General features: G+C 43.9%; 2 protein-coding genes across 3 annotated transcripts in view; both read left to right on the top strand.

Moving 5' to 3' along the window:
• Positions 1-19,191, top strand: part of LOC119167529 (uncharacterized) — a 231,338-nt gene that overhangs the window by 55,349 nt on the left and 156,798 nt on the right. The window lies entirely within an intron of this gene.
• LOC142765129 (uncharacterized) lies at positions 270-15,067 on the top strand. The gene has a single exon (XM_075865700.1). It carries the CDS (start codon positions 270-272, stop codon positions 1,335-1,337), a length of 1,068 nt encoding a protein of 355 aa, XP_075721815.1. The 3' UTR covers positions 1,338-15,067.

Genomic DNA, 19,191 nt, shown 5'->3' with positions numbered 1-19,191 from the left:
TGACGAGGAGTACGTACGCGTGCACAGGGACGCATGCAGGCATTACGCCGTCACGAGCTTTTTGGAAGCGCACCCCGACGTATACAACGAAATTATAGAAAAGCTAAACTTTGGAAACGAGTTAGACGACGGGGGTCCTGTTGTGCTGGTCAAGCACGAAATGTCTTACGAGGATAAAGTCTGGGCCATATTTGATGACCTCTTTGGATCGAGGAAAAATTCCTACATGGTAATGAAATTTCTCGCAATGGCCATGAGAAATGGGGATAATGGCACAACACATTCTCTATTTGCATGGAGAAGCTGCTAATGGAAAATCTCTATTCATGAACATATTGGCTGCCAGCATGGGTGGTACTCGCAGTAAAATGGTCATTTATCTCAACGGAGAATTCTTTACTTCGCGCGGGGGAAGTCACGTCGATGCCACGTTCAGGGGGGTGAACCCCGATGTGCGATACCTGTTTGTCTGCGAAATGCCCGTACTGGACATGGGAAATAGGGGCGTTAGGGCGCTGAAGCGTTTCACTGGCAACGATGTGGTGTCCATGAGAGCACCGTGCGCTACCAAGAATAAGGAATTTCGCAACACTGCCGAAATTGTTGCAACATCCAACGAAATTCCTTACTTTAAGGAGGTGGAAACTGCAGAGATTACTCGATTTTTGATCATTCCAATGAGGTCATTTTTTATGACTTCAATAGCTGCTTTGCGCACGATCCATCTTATGTTTGCAGTCAATGCTAGGGCGCAGTGCTTGCTCTTTGAAATGGACAATCAGCCCGAAATCAGTGAAGAGGAAATTGCCGACATGACAGAGGCGGCAAAAAGGGGCGAGTCGATTTCTCCTCCCGTGTCTGCGTCTCAGGATGTAGACATGGACCGATACCCCTGCTTTCCGTTGATGTTTTCCGACCTGGTGGAGTACGACAATCAAAGGGCAAACGTCATGTTTGAATTGGATGAGCTGAGCGCTCTGAAAACTGTGCTCCACGAAAACATTTCAATTTTTAAGGAGTACAAGGCCCCTCAGCTGCGCCACGTACCCGCTGCCAGATACATGTACGGAGACAAGAATCTCCTGAATAACACCGTCATTGAGAAACTGGGTGCTGCCTTGATTAGAATCCTGACTATGAAGATCATTCCGGAGATGAATGGCATCACGAACGATACCGTGCAAGAGTGCAATAAGATATTTGATGAATTTATCATGACCAATCACACCGCACTCAAGACTTATAAGAGCGTCATGGTAGCTTTAATAGTCTCAAAAATTGTCAGTCAGAAACCCGAGGATGTATGTCGAAGTGGAACAGTTAAGAGAAGAAATTAGAAATGATATCTGTAGTATAAAGAGGACGTGCATTTCTGATATGTACGGTACTTTTTATGCAAGCTCAAAGTCGACACCTCCAGAAAGCGACGTGAGTCGTTACTTGGCATCTGAAGAAGTGTTTACACATGCCCTCGGTTTGCTCGGCTTCAAGGTCGACAAGTACATGGGTACGTCGGGCAAGACTGCCTATGATACTAAGGTCATATACGGGTATATGATGATACAGGAATATAACTCCTACGTCATGGCGGGAGTGCAAAGGAAGATCATTTTTGAGGCAATCATTAACGATGCCCATTTGAAGCAATACGAGGGGGTGTATCCGGAGGGCGAAGATCAAGATCAATATAATAGAGAACATTTCATGAAGCCCGTAATGGGATTGCCAAAAGACGTGTATGGCATCCATTACAGTAAACCCGACATTGAGGAAACCAATCGATCCTATCAAGAGATCATGTCTGTGGAATGTAGGAGTGAGCTCATGGAAGCTTTCAAAGAGTACAACGACATCATAACCGCTGCCATCATTAGCAACGTGGGCAGCAGTCACGCTGGTACGAAAAGAAGGAAACGAAAAAAAAAAACGGCAACAACAACAATAATAGCAATATCATGGAGATTGAAGATTTCGGGGATATGTTTGGAAGTACAAGATATCAAAAATGATGGTCACTAGAATATACGACGATGTATATAGAGACACTACAGTTCCTGCCACTATCGTAGAGTTGGAACCTGAAATCCTCGATGCCGAAGAGGAGGGAAAAGAAGGGAATGAGGAAGTCTCCGTGACGTATCTGGTCGAACTAGAACCAGAAATAGTTACCGACGACGAAGATGATGTTATTGAAGAAAACAACGAAATTGAATGGGAAGACGACTTTAAGCAATAAGAATAAATTTTTTATTCATTCACGATGCGTTGCCACTTACTTTCTTGTTCAAGCATTCGGTTGAATATGGCCGTATGGTCGCCTAGGTGGGTGTAGTAACTTTGTATATTATTTCTCGCAAAGTATGGGATGTAACGACGTGGTAATTCGATAGGATGATCGACGTAGTATTTGATTTTCTTGAGACGATCGTGGATTGCATTAGGTGAGTTTTTGGTAATATTCTTTGATAATCTGGGAACTTTCTTAATTTGTGGATCGTTAAAAAATTCCTTCTCGAGAGTTTCGGGTAATACATTTGGATCTAGCTTGTCGCGCTGTGATACACTGCTACGCGTCACGGGTATTCTAGTTAGGCTGATGGATCGGCTATCCGGCGATGCTTGTTGGGCACTTCGACCGCGCACACGTTCTTCTATTGAAATACCCGGTCCCGGCGGCTGCTGTCCCAAAGATGCCGGCGCTACTGTTGCTTCTCCTTGCTGCAGCTGCGAAGAAGCACTGCCGACGGTCTGCAGGCGCGAGGTTATTTGCGTGGCAAGCTTTTCAATGTCTATAGGGTTGTACCCGGGAATAGATCTGTCGTCGCCCTCTTCATCCTCTAAGGGTGGCATTTCGTCGTCTGTGGAGGGGGTCGCACGTGTTTTGTAGCCGTAAAAAGTGCGATCGGCGCCCGCGCCGTACCCACGAGCTCCACTCACGCCGCTGGATTTGTACTCGTGCAACCGCACCCTATCTTGTTCTGCTTCGCTGTCCCTGGGTGTCTTTGTCACCTCACAAACGTTATCGCAGCAACCCGAATTTGGTTCGGTGTTGGTGTAATAGTAACAACCTTTGGGGTCCATGGAGACGTTGGAAGATTGGAGATCCGTATCGCCCGTATAGTTGAGCAGGTCGGTTAGGCGGCGAGTTGTACTCATCTGGTAGTTGTTGGCGAGTGCCTCGGCAATTTCTCCCAGTTGGTCGGCAATTTCTGCGCGCTCTAGATCGTTCAAAGTGTATTGCGATTCCAAACGTTGCCTCAGCACTTGTTGTTTGTTGTGCAAAACTTTACGCTCCATGCTTATCACGTTCGCGTATTTATCCTGAGCTTCTCTCCATATGTCCCAATCGTTCTGATCCACGTACAAATTGACATTGACGTCCTTAGTTACGTTATTGATGACGTATAAGCGGCTCTTTCCGTTGTACGTGTTTTTGTTAATCAAGTATTCGGCCATGCACTCCGAAAGGAGATCGAACATGTAATCAATCTCGGCATTGTTGTATGCGGCCAGACTCACTTGTCGTATTTCCCGTCGATCGGCGTGTTGTGCTTCAAAAAATAACGCAAATCGTTACCCAATGCATGATTGTTTTCGTAATAGTGTACCGAATAGCTCACGTCGGTAACTTTACGTTTTACGATGTAAATATTTACGTGCTCGAGGATGCGAATGTCGATGCCCCAATCGGGCTTCAGGTTTGGCGGTTGTGATATGCACTTGTATGTGAAATTGTCTAGAATTTCAGCGACAATATCGCGACGCTGGTTGGGGTGGGCACCGCGTTCCATGTAGCGCCTGTTTCGGTTGCTCACGTCCTCTAATTGGGTTCGCAGGGTGTTCATGTAACTGCCGTTTAGGGACATGGCCACGTGGTCGTCGAAAAAAGTGTGTTCGTTAATGTAAGTGCGAGTCTTGTCGTTGTATTCACGACTCATGCGATCGCGATACATGGCCACGAATCGCATCATTATGCTAGGTCGAGGTTCGTCCATCCAATTGTAGTCCTTATCGTCGTCCACAATGTCGCCCAAGGTACCACCCTCGCTGTTAGTCACGCCGGATTTCTTGGCGTTATTCATCGTAGATTGAATTGCAAAGTTATACACGTACGTAATGAAATCGATTATAGAACATCCGGCCATGTTCATAAGTCGCTTGAGGATCTCTGGTCCGATCTGGAATACGGCCAGAAAAGACTGCGTGATGTCTGCGTAAATTTCACTCTTCTTGAGCATGTTGTTACGGCGAAGCCACCCGGTAAGCAGACGACGAGCGTCGATGTGTTCGTGATAGTTGGGATCGTTCTCGATGCCTTTCGTAAATATTTGACTTACGGAAAACCCGTCTTTGCTATCCGAGGGCATATATACAGAAGTTACGCTGGACGTCAAGTTCGACGACGCTCTTGTCTTACTGTAGAGATCGTAGGCGCCGTCGCGAGTCCCGCAGAGATTGTACAAGGCGATCGGATGGATGCCGAAGGAGAGGGCGAATTTCAATGTGTCCACGGACCTGCCGTAGACGTAAAGATATCGAAATATGGACTCGATCGTGAGAATTTGATGTTTGTTGGCGAAGCCGTAGTAGGGTAGCAATTCCGTGGCTCGCTGAATGTTCTCCGAGGCCGAACCCTTGTCTTCCTCGTCTTCGGCCATTTCTATGTTTTCTCCAAGGAGTACGCGATTTTGCTCAGACGTGATTGCATTTTGCACGGCGAGCATCATTATGTTGTTATCCATCTGATCCCCCCCTCGACCTTGTGTAAAATCTACCGCCCCCGGATAGCCAACGCGAGACTCGTAATTGTTGTCGCGAAGTGTCAGGAAGTTGCCGTCTGCGTCCATGTACCCCGTCAACGTGCGGTTGATTACGTCGTTATCCACCAGTTCGTCGATGACGTTTGGAAAGAGGGAATACGGATTGTCAACTTCCATATCGTTAGACTTGGGCTCGTTTTCGAACGAAGGATCCCACTGTTTGCATATCTCATTTACCTGTAGCATATCCCGGCCCGTGTGGGTAATTTGAGCGAGCGTTGGGTTGAGTAGTTGCTGATCACTCATCATCTTTCGGGCCTTGACGATGTCCAGATAGCGGCTGCGTTCGTCCACGGTCATCATCAAATTGGTGTACTCCTCACCCTCCTTCTCGTGTACCTTTCGCCATTTAATAACCTCTTTGTCGGGGATCATTCGAATCGAATCGTCGCAATTACAGTTGTTGAACGGTTCGTGAGGGGAACTGTCGAGGCCCTTGATGCGACGACCGCACGTCTTACTCATGAGGCGGTTACGAAGCATCGCTGGGAAGATAGGAGTCCAGGCAAGTTCACAAAATCGCATAGTCTTGTTGAGTTGCTTGTTCGTCCAGGTCAGATCCAGCCGTTGACGACGTCGATCGCGCTGTTCCTCCTCCGAATACATGGACTCTTCTCTAACGTTGTAATCGTACTTTGATTTCGTTATCACCATGGTCTTACAGATTCGATCTCCTTTCACGTAAGACATTACGCGCTCGTAGTAATCGCGCACCACGTTACTCGCGGTAATGTTGATCAGTTGATATTTGGTCAGTACGTCGACATACATTGCCGCTAGCGAGATCGGAGAGGCAATTTCGGGGAGATAGACCGAGTCGGGCGAATCGAGAGAGGCGAATGAGTACTGTTTGAAGTCGCTCAGATAGGCGCTACATTTGTCATCCAGATCGTATAGCAATTCCATTGGAACCGATTCGAGATCCACATTGCCCTTGCATATTTCCTGACAGAGGATACCGAATTTGTCTTGCAGGCGGTGAAAGAACGAGTGCCACAGGAACGCGTTTTCGGCGAAGCGCCCGTAGCGCATTATCGCGTCGAAGCGCTGCTCTAGATAGAAATGGGCGACCAGTAATGCGCAGTATCGTTTCTTTACCGACATAGTTCTGGGTTGCTTGAGATTACTCTCTTCCGGATACAAACCGGTCTTAATCACGCGCACCATTCGCTTGAACATGGTAAAATCGTCCCTGAATTCCGCGCTTCCCAACCTGTTGCGAACGCGGGCCAAGTCTTGCAAAATGGCCATGGCCCCCAGGGACGTTAGTGCCTGCGAACGGAGTAACGTGTGGATAGTAGTGTATGAATTTAGCGATATGAAGTGAATGCTATAAAAATCTCTAGGACGAACGTTGAAATTGTGAAAAGATTTGATTGTATCGTATTTGAAAAAATTACGATTCTCGGTATCTATGTGTTTGGGAGTACAGAAAGGTACCGGAAATACAATGTTATTCTTAATGGCTGTCAACGTTACGTCCTCAAGGAATTGTCGAGAGTCATCCATGTCGATCAGATCGTATTGATGAATGTGAAAATTAATCATGTCCATCGTCTGTTTTACGCCCAGACGGGGATTTATCGAGTCGTTAACGATGTGCTTGACTTGACCCAATGCCGAATCGAGCGTGTATTCTTGAGCGGGTGCATTTAGGATTTCGATTATCGTCAGTACCGCCTCGGTGTGGGCCAGCTTCTTGTGGGCCGGGTAGACATCTTTCATATCTATACCCAGGACCTGATATTCGTTTTTTTCCTCGCCACACTCGTCCTCTAAATCTAGATTCGTCTCGCTAGCGGGCAAACAGGTGCGTTTTTTCAAATGCTTCTTAAAGGTTGCACTCGCGTTCTCGTATATTACCTGAGGCATTTTGAGCGTTTCGGAAAGGTTGTGCGTGTCGTTGAGTACGGACACCCACTTTACGAAATAATTAATCCATACCGAAGGATCGTCACTTTTTGGGCGATATAGAGTCGGGAATTCGTTGAACAGTTGTCGCGCAAATTCCATGATGGTACCGTTTCGCGATTGAATCTCGACCATATTCATGAGTCTATGGGACAGAGTTACGACAAAGGCGGGACCCGATATGAACCTGCGCTCGAAACTGCTTCCGTCGTCAATACCGCCGCCGGATCCAAAATACGTCTCGTAATTGCCCTGACTGGTGGGATCTAGGTCTATGCTAAAGAACGCGGCCATTTCCTTCACGTCGTTATTTGTTAAATCGGGAAAATAGTTACGTCTGACCTTCGCATTATCGAGGACGGACGATGTGGTGTTCGGAGGTTTGATGATGTCCCTCACGTCCAAATCCTCCTCTCCATCGCTAAATTCCGCCACCGCCTTTTCGTATTCCATGATAGCCTTTTCGTGGAGCTTAACCACGTTATTGGTGACGGCCTCGTCATTCTGCAAGACCATAACGTTATCTTTCTTATCCATTTTTATATTATGATGAACCCTAAACTATACGCGCTGTAAATTAACCCCGCTATTATTAAAAGTAATACTATTAAGCAAATACAACAGCAACAGTCCGTAATACAAATCAGTATATGTTTATTTCGAAATTTTCGTTTATTTGCGCTCTGGGACCTCTCCGAGGTTCATGCGTGAATCCGGCGTGGGCGCTATACTTACACTGATGTTTTCGTCGTCGGTCAAGTCGAACCGTCTTATCTTAGTCTGTGCTTCTTGTTCAGATTTTGCGATCATGACGGGCTCCTTGCGCTTACGAGTAAATATGGAACGCATGTAATCGAACGAAGTGGCCGGTTCTTTGAGGTTGCTCACGAAACTTAAGGTGGATTGACCGTTGACGATGTTACAGACCATTTTGGCGTTGGGAGAAATGGCGGGGCGTTTTGTGTAAGACATGATGCTCGAATGACTGGCCGACGACGTGTTGAGCATCATACACGCGATAAATTGATACCACGTGCGAATCAACTTGAATATCGGGGCATATTCTTTCTCGTTTTCACTGCGAGAGTTTGCGTAACGACCGAAAAATACAATTCGTAGATACTTGAGGATCAGATTGTGGTACGAATCGCCGTCCTTTATGTCTACATGCATGTCGCACAGCGTCTTGTGGTAGATTGCACATTGGGTTGTCGGATCGTAGAGTCGTGGATGCTTGTGTAATACCACGTTGGTGCATTTCTGGAAAGTGCAAATGTTGCCCAGACCTCCGCATTGATAGATTTGATCGTAGCTGTCGAGAATTAAGAGTATGGGAAGTACTATGATACTGCGCATTTGCGGCAAAATGTTATCAATGTTACTATTGTTGTTCAACATGCGCTGTTCAATGATTCTACCCACCACATACGCGCGCTCTACTGTGAAGCGATAGATATTGGCCCTGCGAAAAAAGAGTGAATGATAGATGAACCACATGTAATCTTCTATTCGTAAATAATAGTATTCTTTTAGTTTGCGCTTGAAATCGAGTTCGATGTATGTTTTGAGTAGAGAAAGGCACGTGTAACGCTTGGCCATGGACATTGTGGGAATTCTATGTACGGGCCTCTTCTGGAAATATTTGCCGTCCGCGACGGTCTGTGCGGCGTTACAAAACACGCTGTCGTCAGTGTACTTTGCAGTGGACCACGTGAATTTACGCGAGAGACAACACAAATTCTCTCGATACTTGAGGCACAGGTAAGGGGTGAGTCCGTACCCCTTGATTACGTTATCAATCATATCCATTTTGCGATTTTGTGTGATGATGATGTTGGAAAATTCGCTCGGCTCTATTCCGGCGTATGGAATGTTACCCATTGCACGGAAAGTTATGAATCGATACATGTTCTCGCGATGCTCGCGACTGGTCACCAAACTAGCCGAACTGCTCGCCTGGAAGACAATGTTTCGGATCGCCGCAGTTTTATTGGCGGCCTTTTCAAAATTCGGACAATTGGGACTGTCGTACACATCGAATGCGTTGATCAGAGTGTTTAAATTATTTATCGAACTCCAGACCGCCACCATTGTCGACGAGACTGCGATTTTGCGCTTGGCCGCTTGGAGGGCGTTGTTGATGTTGACGCTGGGTGTGTTGTAGTCGAGAATTTCCTTTAGGACCAGAAGGTATTCTGGTCCAAGTACGGCCTTGGCTTGAGCATAGTGAGTCTCTATTTGAAGACGCTTAGTCATAATCTCTAACATTTTGACGTGATCGATTTCGTTTTCGGTCTCCACGGTCACATCTTCATTTTCGCGAGCCGTTTCGAGCACGGACTCGTGGGCTTTACGCTTGCGCACCACCGGGTTAGAGGCGGCACACAGTAGATTCTTATTGTAGGCACCGGGCACGTAGTGCATTTCCCCCGCGAGCGCGGAAACAGATATGTCGGGTATCCCCTGCAGAGTAACGAGCCATCCGATGAAAAACGTAATTAGATGTACCGATGGAGATTGCCTATTTGGTCTTATCGTCATCAACGATGGAAATTTATCTATCAAGCCATTCATGTAAATTATGCATTGCGACTCGTCGGAACAACTCAAAATTTCTGATTGGAGCTTTTCACCCACCATACATACTATCCGGTCCCCGGACATTTTGGAGTTTACATCAATATGGAAATGATCGAGTATGCGCTTGAGTTCGCCGTTGGTCATTATCGGGTAATCCTCGCTACGTATGATGGTAGAAGTGGGGATCGAAGAGTTGATGAGCAATTGCTGATCGTCGTCTCCATCTGCTTTATTGTTTATGATATCTCTATTGATCACGGACGACGTGAATGACTGTTTTTCGCGCCCTCCTTTAATGCCTAAATGCAAGGCCTCAATGTTATTTCGTTTCTTCAAGAAAAGCGGGTCCAAATGTGTATTCGTCTTCGGCGGCTGATCCAAAGGTTTATGAAAGACTATCTTTTCTTCCGTCATTTTTTTCTTTTATGTTGTACGTCACAAAAAAGAAAATAGTTGTAGAAAAATATATACGTTATAAATAAGGAGTTTTTTAATTTTGCTATTATTGAGGATCATTATGCAGAATGGTTTTGTTACTATTTAAATAACCTTTATATATACCATATGTTAAAAACGCAAGAGCTACGGTCGTGAAAAAACTCGCATAAACGGAGTTTTTATGTATCAGACAGCTATTAATTCTAGATCTACGTATATTTGATAGCCTCACGTTAAAGTCGGCACCCGGTCTTAGTTTCATAATGGAAGGAGAAGATATGCCAATGGTGCCTTTTGATAATGAAGAAATTATAAAGTATTTCGACTCGTGTGCCGACCCCAATTGGAAGATTTTATTGTACGGGCCAACGGGTACAGGGAAAACGACGTTTATGGCAGATTTACTTATTGCATCAAAATGTCGATTTGACGAAGTTTTTGTAATATGCAATACCTATGCGCAGGACGTTTATGATCTCATATCGTTTCGTTACAACCGATTTTACAGTAGTGCTCTCGCTTCCAAAAAGAGGAAAAAGGACGAAGAGGCGGCTGCCATTGAACGCACCAAATGCGTAATTAGCGATCTTGCCAGGATATGTTATTCCACGGCAGATAAAAAGTATCGAGTGTTACTAATACTAGACGATATCCCCGAGACTGTATTTTCGAACAATAAAGAGTTTAGTACACTGATACGAATCTCGAGACATAATAATATTTCGATAATTTTCATTACACACGATATCATTAGAGTGGAATCGAGTCTTCGAAACGAATTCGATGTATTTATGTTGACTCGTGGCAAACTCGCAATTCCTCATCAACTATCACAAAGCGCATGGAGCATGTGTAAAGAGTTAAACGTATGGATTAGCAAGAACAAACTCCCCAGCAATTATATTGCCATGCTCATGATGATCCTACGTGATGGGTCTACTAGTGTATATGCGGTAGAAAATAACATCGGCAAATCACCAATACATAAGGCTTTGGCGACCAATACACGTTTGATTCGTTACATCTACACCAAGAAGTCCTATTATTTTCATATGAGATATTTCGACGAAAATTTAATAAATATGGCCATGAACGAGACCGAAATTGGACGTAACAAGACTATCGAATTAAAAAAACAAACAACGACAACGAAGAAGAAGGCTCAGTCTATTGCCGCTATTCATATAGGCGATTTATGAAAATAAAAAAAAAACAAGAAGAGAAAAAAAAATCTTTGTTCTTCATAAAAACTGTCTCGATATCGTGATTCAGACACACATACACACGTTTTTCATTTCGATATCGAGTCCAAAGCATCGAAAGGAGCATCGAATTAAGAATCACTTGAATTTTAAAGTCGGATCGGGGTCCTAGACTCATTTCACTGACCTTTATTTCGCGTCTTGTTTGATACGATAAGGGTCGTTTTAAGATCACACGTTTACCTTTCGATAAGTAAATATCGACGCAATCGCTCTCGATCGAGTCCAAAGCTTCAAAAGGAGCATCGAATTAAGAATCACTTGAATTTTAAAGTCGGATCGGGGTCCTAGACTCATTTCACTGACCCTTATTTCGCGTCTTGTTTGATACGATAACGGTCGTTTTAAGATCACGCGTTTACCTTTCGATAAGTAAATATCGACGCAATCACTCTCGATCGAGTCCAAAGCTTCGAAAGGAGCATCGAATTAAGAATCACTTGAATTTTAAAGTCGGATCGGGGTCCTAGACTCATTTCACTGACCCTTATTTCGCGTCTTGTTTGATACGATAAGGGTCGTTTTAAGATCGCACGTTTACCTTTCGATAAGTAAATATCGACGCAATCACTCTCGATCGAGTCCAAAGCTTCGAAAGGAGTATCGAAGCTACCACCGCAGCTACCACGCAGCTACCACCGGTGAGGTTGCTTACACACATACACACTAGCTAAGGTATAAAATAAAAAAACAAAAAAAAAAGAAAAACACTATGCGAACCAACCTCACAAGTAGTCTACATATCGCCACATCAAACGAGTTCGCTAGATTTTGACAGGTACCCGAATTTTAGCTAGCTATCTATCAACCCCAATCAACTCAATCCCTCACTACAAAATCTAGCGTCCCGTAGTGATAACTGGCGATTTCCCCAGGGGGGGATATTACCCAACGCTATTAAAAAAAGGGGGATATATATACTATTCATAAGGGTGGGAATAGATGTCTGTTTGTATCGCACGTGTATATATTCGCGCCTAAAAACAAGTGCCAATTTTTTTGCAAAAAAGAAAAAACATCGTGCTAATAGCGCACGCTATAGCCTGACACCCCTTAATGCCCATAAAAAATACAAAAAAGCTAAAGCGGGAAAAAGCCTCACATTTTTTTTAACGCAAAAAAAAACGCATAGCCTAACCACTCTCTACCCTATCATCTTAATCTATATGCCTATCGTTTTTTGAAATCAACAAAGCTGTCTCTTGCTGCAGCCTATTTTTTCCAGAAATGATCTAATCACCATGTATTTTTCATGATGAAGTGTGATCACAATAAGGCTCTTGCATGTACCAGCGCTATGCAATTGACATACTGACGGGTATACAAAATGAACCGTTAGTGATCTTGACAGAGCTACGGGACCCGAGGGCTCAGCAGGAATGTCCCCATGCTTTCGTAGGCATGCTCGGTCGATACATACGTTGTGCAAAATATGGACACACCCTCAGAATCGAGACCGTTTTTGCCAATTTTTTTGATGAGAATAGGGCTTTCTGCATCCCAGAAAGCTCAGGAGGTAATGGGCGGATGCATATGCCAGACGGGCTATACCTTGCAATATGCAGGCGAGGACCCAGAAGTGTCCGACAATACACACCCTTTTTTATTATACCTCACGGTCCTCAATTGACAACGAATCTCTATCGTCACAGAATGCATCAAAAACTGCGTGCTGTATCCGGCGTTACAAAAGACCATGTAACTGCATGTGCCTTGGTTATCGACACACACATAGGAGGCTCCCGCATGATGCTCCTACTTTGTTTTTATTGCATTTATAAAATGCAAAACATAGGGTCTTTGTAGCTGTCAAGATAGGCTACCCATCTCATCAGATTGCACGTTATCTAATACGTATGCGTACAAGAGACCTAAGGAAGAAGCTATAGCTAAGTCCTCAAATACTAGGTGTAAAACTGTGTGGGTAGTGCAAGTAATGTGACCTTCGTAAAATAACACATTGCATCTCACTTGCAATGTCGACCGCGTATACGCGTGAAAAAAAATCTATTGGGAAAACGTGGATCCTATCTACGACAAAGCACAATGAGGATGATTTTTTAAATTTAGAGAAAAATAATGAAAAAAAAGTACTTACGATCCTGTAACAAATGGGGTTAGCATATATATACAAGCACTTAATACACAAAAAATTAGTGGGAGGGGGAGGGAGTTGAAAAAAGTTAAGAAAGAAAAAAAAGTTAATAAAGAAAAAAAGTTAAGAAAGAAAAAAAAGTTAAGAAAAAAAAAGTTAAGAAAGAAAAAAAAGTTAGGAAAGAAAAAAAAGTTAGGAAAGAAAAAAAAGTTCAGAAGGAAAAAAAAGTTCAGAAGGAAAAAAAAGTTCAGAAGGAAAAAAAGTTCAGAAGGAAAAAAAAGTTCAGAAGGAAAAAAAAGTTCAGAAGGAAAAAAAAGTTCAGAAGGAAAAAAAAGTTCAGAAGGAAAAAAAAGTTCAGAAGGAAAAAAAAAGTTCAGAAGGAAAAAAAAAGTTCAGAAGAAAAAAAAAAGTTCAGAAGAAAAAAAAAAGTTCAGAAGGAAAAAAAAAGTTCAGAAGGAAAAAAAAAGTTCAGAAGGAAAAAAAAAAGTTCAGAAGGAAAAAAAAAAGTTCAGAAGGAAAAAAAAAAGTTCAGAAGGAAAAAAAAAGTTCAGAAGGAAAAAAAAAGTTCAGAAGGAAAAAAAAAGTTCAGAAGGAAAAAAAAAGTTCAGAAGGAAAAAAAAAGTTCAGAAGGAAAAAAAAAGTTCAGAAGGAAAAAAAAGTTCAGAAGGAAAAAAAAGTTCAGAAGGAAAAAAAAGTTAAGAAAGAAAAAAAAAGTTAAGTTAAGAAAGAAAAAAAAGTTAAGAAAGAAAAAAGTTAAGAAAGAAAAAAGGATATAGGAGAAGACAAAACGAGGAGAAAAAAAGATTTGTCTCCAAAACAACTACGGCCAAGAAGTAAAGCAGCCAAGAACGACACTCCCCCGTTCGGCACGGCCTAACAAAAAAATGAAAAGTTTTTCCCTACATTTTTTTGCTGTTCTAAAAAAAAAACATCCCTATCCAATGGTGACAGGACTACCCTTTATCATCTAACCTCGTCCTACTACTGTCACCGTGCAGTACCGACGCATATCGGGAGTTTTTTTCTCTCGTAACTCCACGGGGATGGTCTTTAGATTTCCAAGGCGAAACCGTCATGAACGTTCTGGTTGAATACCCAGTCACTTGATCGAGAGGACCGCATACTTTTTGTATATAGACGTCAAAGACGTCAAAAGTTTCAGTCCAAAGGACAGGTATATGAACATATACCACGCATGACAAAAGTGTGTCGCCCAGGCAGGGTAGGCGACTTTTTTTCTCCCTATCAGCCAGCAGGATTATTTCTCTCGGCAGCAACAGCAGCAGCAAGGATAAGCCCGGACCATCAAGCCTTTTGTCCATAATGCGTAGCCCAGTAAAACGGTTTCGTATCGCCCATACCTCGGTCGGCCATCAAGACACAAAAGTGCGCTCGAGTCACATCGATACCCCTCGAACCGAGTGTTGTGGAGACGCGGGAAGGGATGGAGGGGGGGTGGAATAACAAAAAAATCTACCTTACACAAGAATAATATGTGCATGCATTAATCTACCTTACACAAGAATAGTATGTGCATGCATTAATCTACCTTACACAAGAACAATATGTGCATGCATTAATCTACCTTACACAAGAACAATATGTGCATGCATTAATCTACCTTATACGAGAGAAAATATACATGCATTAATTTATATTATAACTCTTGTCAAAAAAGTATATACATTATCATAGAATGGTATAAATACACCTTAGAAAAAATCTTAGCATGCATTAAAGACTAACGCTGTGCCAGAAAAAAGCTATTCTCAAGGAGACCAGGCCCCAGGAGAGATGTGCCTCTTCTGCAAAACGGCCCGTGTTTTATACGCCTGAAACAGCATCAACGAGGAATCTGATTGGCTGAAAAAAGGAGAGAATATGCGTCATTAACATATTATCCATCATAAATAATGTCACATAGCGAAAAAGTCACCGCCTCTCGTGTTATCGACCGCCGCCGCCGCAAGAGACGCCTCTCGTGTTATCGACCGCCGCAACAAAAGATCACTGAGCACCGTTATCGATCGAGTGACACCGTTACAGATGGAGTGTTGCAAAAAAAAAAAAGGATTGAAAAGTCAGCAATCGTTGAAGTGGAATGGAAAAAAAAGCCACCGAAGTGAACAGAAAGCAATTAACCAATACAGATCGAAGTGGAATAGAAAAAGAAAAAATCAAAGGAAAACAGACAGATAAAAAAAGGCGACGCAGTGACAGTCATTGGGATCAAAAGCTATCGACCGTTAGCGACCGAAATAATGAAAGTGAACTTCGAGAAAAAATCAAGTGGGTCTTATCAATGATATCCAATCGCAGACTTGCTATGCATGCACTGAGTGCATTGCACGTGACGCGCACACATTCTCCCTCTTCTCCTATTGGATCTTTTTTAACAAAGACCTCTTATTGGTGCTCTTCTATAGAAATAGACATACAAACTATGTGGTTTATTTCATTTTCACCCGATATAAAAAGACGCCTCGATCTACCGATTTTTTCATAGACTAACGCTGTGCCATAGCTATTTTATGCATGTGTTAGTATTATGCAGTACCCAGGGTATACTGAATATTTTCCATCGCAGCATCAAACATCCTTGATGTACACCTACCAGCACTCGGCTCAACCATACTACTACCAGCACCAGCAGCAACAGCAACTGCACTTTGCATCGTATCATCCGATGTCACAGTTGTCCCAGCAGCAGTTGCAGCAGAAGCAGGTAATTCACCACCATCCACAGTTGCCACCGCAACAGTTCCCGCCCCAGCAGCAACAGCCCCAACCGCCGCCCCAGCCGCCGCAAGCAGAGTACTTTACTACCGAATACCTGAGCAACGGTCAGAATAAGTTATTGGAAGAAGTGTTTAACAGCACCGTCATGGAAGATACTGTTGCTCCTAATAATACTACTAATGATACAGGTGCTGTTACAAATAACAATACCATCGAAGCTGATACTTTAAGTGCTCGTGCCGACGATAACACTAATACTTGCGCCGACGAGCTTGGTGAATTGGATAACCCACCCACACCGGACCTATCACTTCTCTTAGATTATACAGCAACCGACGCTCTCGCCAATTTTTCTCAACAAGAGTTGGATAATGAAGTTGGTGATTTACACACACCACCCGCTAGCCCTTCAGTTCAAATGAACCACGTTGTCTATCCTAGAGCTCCCAGAAAAGGTGACGATCGTAACCTAATGGAAGACATAGCAGATCGGTATCACTCGGTGGGCGAACACATGGTATCTGAAGATGAGGAAGAGGAAGAAGTTGAACAACCCACCATCACTACTACTACTACAACTACTACTAAAAAGAAGGTGTGGTGGAAGAAGCAAGGAGGAGGTAATGACAATGGTCGAGTTAAGAAGTCAGGGCTTAGAATTCCGGAAGAATTGTTTAATTCATTCAAGCAAATATTCAGTATGTTCAATTCTACACAACAGCGGCGCCTTAAGCGTCTACTGTTGAGTTTAGATAATGAGATCCCCATTAGGAGAACAGATACCCATGTGAAATTTTTTACCAACGCAACACCAGAGAGATCGTTTTATTTTTCAAAGTACATTCCCAAGGGGTCCGATGAACAAATCCTATCTTCGTTTGACTCTCCAGACAAGAACGTGGTGTTTGCGCACACACTCATGGTGCTTTCCTTGACTGAGGACCGCTTGCTTACGCTTCCCGAGCGAGCAGCCGCATTGTGGATACGCATGTATTGTAACATGAGGGGTCTAGACAAGAATGTCTGTACATTGATCTTGCAAGACTTTTTTTCCGAATTGTTCGAGGCTAACACCAAGAAGCTCGAGGAGTACTTTACGCGATACAAGAAGCGTGACTCGAAGCTTAAGGATATGCCCAATGTGTCTCCCAGTGATGCCGAGGAAGAGGAGGAGTGTACTACTAATAAGCACAAAGGTAATGTCATTGAAAAGATTAAGATAAATAAGGCAGATCTCATGAATGTCAGTCCCAACGTTGCTCGATGGCGCGGCGTGTTTGACAGGAACAACAAAAAGTCTCCTGTCACGGTGAGCGAAAGGACCACGTCCAAATTGGACAAAGTAAAGGTGTCCTACTGTGTAAATCACAGGCTCACTAATTGCTACATCTACAACATGAATAACAAATATGAGACTCTCTATGCCATTACGTGCACTCTGCTTAACACTATGTTCATGAGCAAAACCTGGCAACGGTGGTTGTTATGGGCACTCCCTGAAGCTCTTAGAGAGCCGTTTGTATCCATGTATCGCAAGTGTTGTGCCACATCTGTGTCATACAAGGCATATTTGGACATGGTACACGCTTGGGTGCAACCGGGACTGCGGTATAGCTATGACGAGCTCCAAAAGCACAAGACCGACAAGGTTGGAAAGAAAAAAACGAGTGCATATGAGATTATCAACGAAGAGCAGACTAACACCGTGCTCTCTAACTGTACACGCCAGCGCATAACTCGGGTCTTTGCTCAACTTCTTTTGGGAAAGACCGTATCTGCCTCTGACAAGCTAGTAGCCACTGCAATCAATGACAAATACGATCGAGTGCTGAAAATTTTTGAAGAGAATGACCTCGATAGTTACAAGAGTGTGTTGGAGCTGATTGCAGCAGGCAAGATTCAGGATGTGGGGATTCACATGCTCCTCAACTCTTACATTGACTGGGAAGCGGATACACTACCCCTGCTTACTTCTCCAGAAGCACGCGTCTACGATGCCCCCGACATGTCTGAAAGTTGCTACTTGGACTTTAAGGAAAACTTTCCGTTTCAACAATCGTGCATTGATAACTATACTGTGCTGAATCCACGCTACTTCTCTCCATGCTTCCCCGAGGACGTGCAAGAAAATGGATGTGAAGTTCTATATGGATATGGTGTGTTCACGTTTTGGGTAACTGTCATGGCCTACTACATGTGTGCGAAAGCTCTTAGTCGTGCCAATAACGCAACCGAGAACGATAACGACGATGCACCCGCTACTCCAAGACGGTCGACAGGAGTGGCCTCCGCCCTGGCGCGCGCAGCAGCATCCTCTGCTCACACGAAGAAGAGGGGTCAGGTAGAAGACGATGGTGGTGAGGGCGCCATGGATAAGTACGGAAATGCTTGGACCATGGACAACACTAATGAAGTGCATGGAATGCACGTAAAGGAGGATTCTAGGCCCATGGTGTTCATTTTTTGGGCTAAGCCGAAGGACAAGGCCTTCTTGCTAACTCTGGCCAAGGCAGTAAATGTGATTATTCGTTTGCACAGGGGCAGCGACGACATGCAGAAGAACAAGTCTCCATATGCCAAGAATATCTACACTTACATCACCTTGGACAGAGCCCCGATGAAGGGGTATTTTGAGAACAACACATTGACTATGTTCTTCTGTGTGAGTAAAGAGAGACCTGCTTTATTTACAAAGTACAACACTGAAAAACGCTGCACAATCACCATAAAAGTCGACAATAACGGTTTTGACTACAGGAGCCGCGAGAGTGCGCAAGGTTTGCTCCGCATGGACGACAGGATTGGCACGAACGACCTGTCTTGCGAAAACGGAGAATTGCGTGTAACCAACTACGTGTGTCCCAAGGCCATTGTAAACTTGATGCGACTCAAGTGCAACATGCTAATCAATGACGGTGCATTGAAACTTCACTTCATCATGGCCAATTACTGCAATGGGCGTTCTTTGTACAAGAACATAAGGAAGATTGCAACCACTTCAGCTTTATGGAGAACAAGGACTGCAGAGAGAGTGTGACTAGTATCCACAGGGAATTAAACTCAATAACTTCGACGGATTCAGTCACGGAAGAAACACACAAGTACCTAGCAGCTTATCCGAGTTCGGACAATTCTGCATTCGTACCCAACGATATGCGTCTCGACGACACTGTGGAGATTACGCGAGAAGAAATTTTTGACAAGACCCTCAGTGCTTATGAATCTCAGGCTGCTGAAGAAAAACAGAAGAGACATGCTAACAAGAAGTCGTCTCAGGAATATCGAGAAAAAAGGAGTGTGCGTATAATTGATACCACTCCCAAGTCCCAACAGCGCAAGCGCCCAA

The sequence above is a fragment of the Rhipicephalus microplus genome, chromosome 6, assembly GCF_043290135.1.
Source record: "Rhipicephalus microplus isolate Deutch F79 chromosome 6, USDA_Rmic, whole genome shotgun sequence".
NCBI lineage: Eukaryota > Metazoa > Arthropoda > Arachnida > Ixodida > Ixodidae > Rhipicephalus > Rhipicephalus microplus.
The sequence above is the reverse complement of the archived record's forward strand: the minus strand, read 5'-3'. Positions and strand labels throughout refer to the sequence as shown.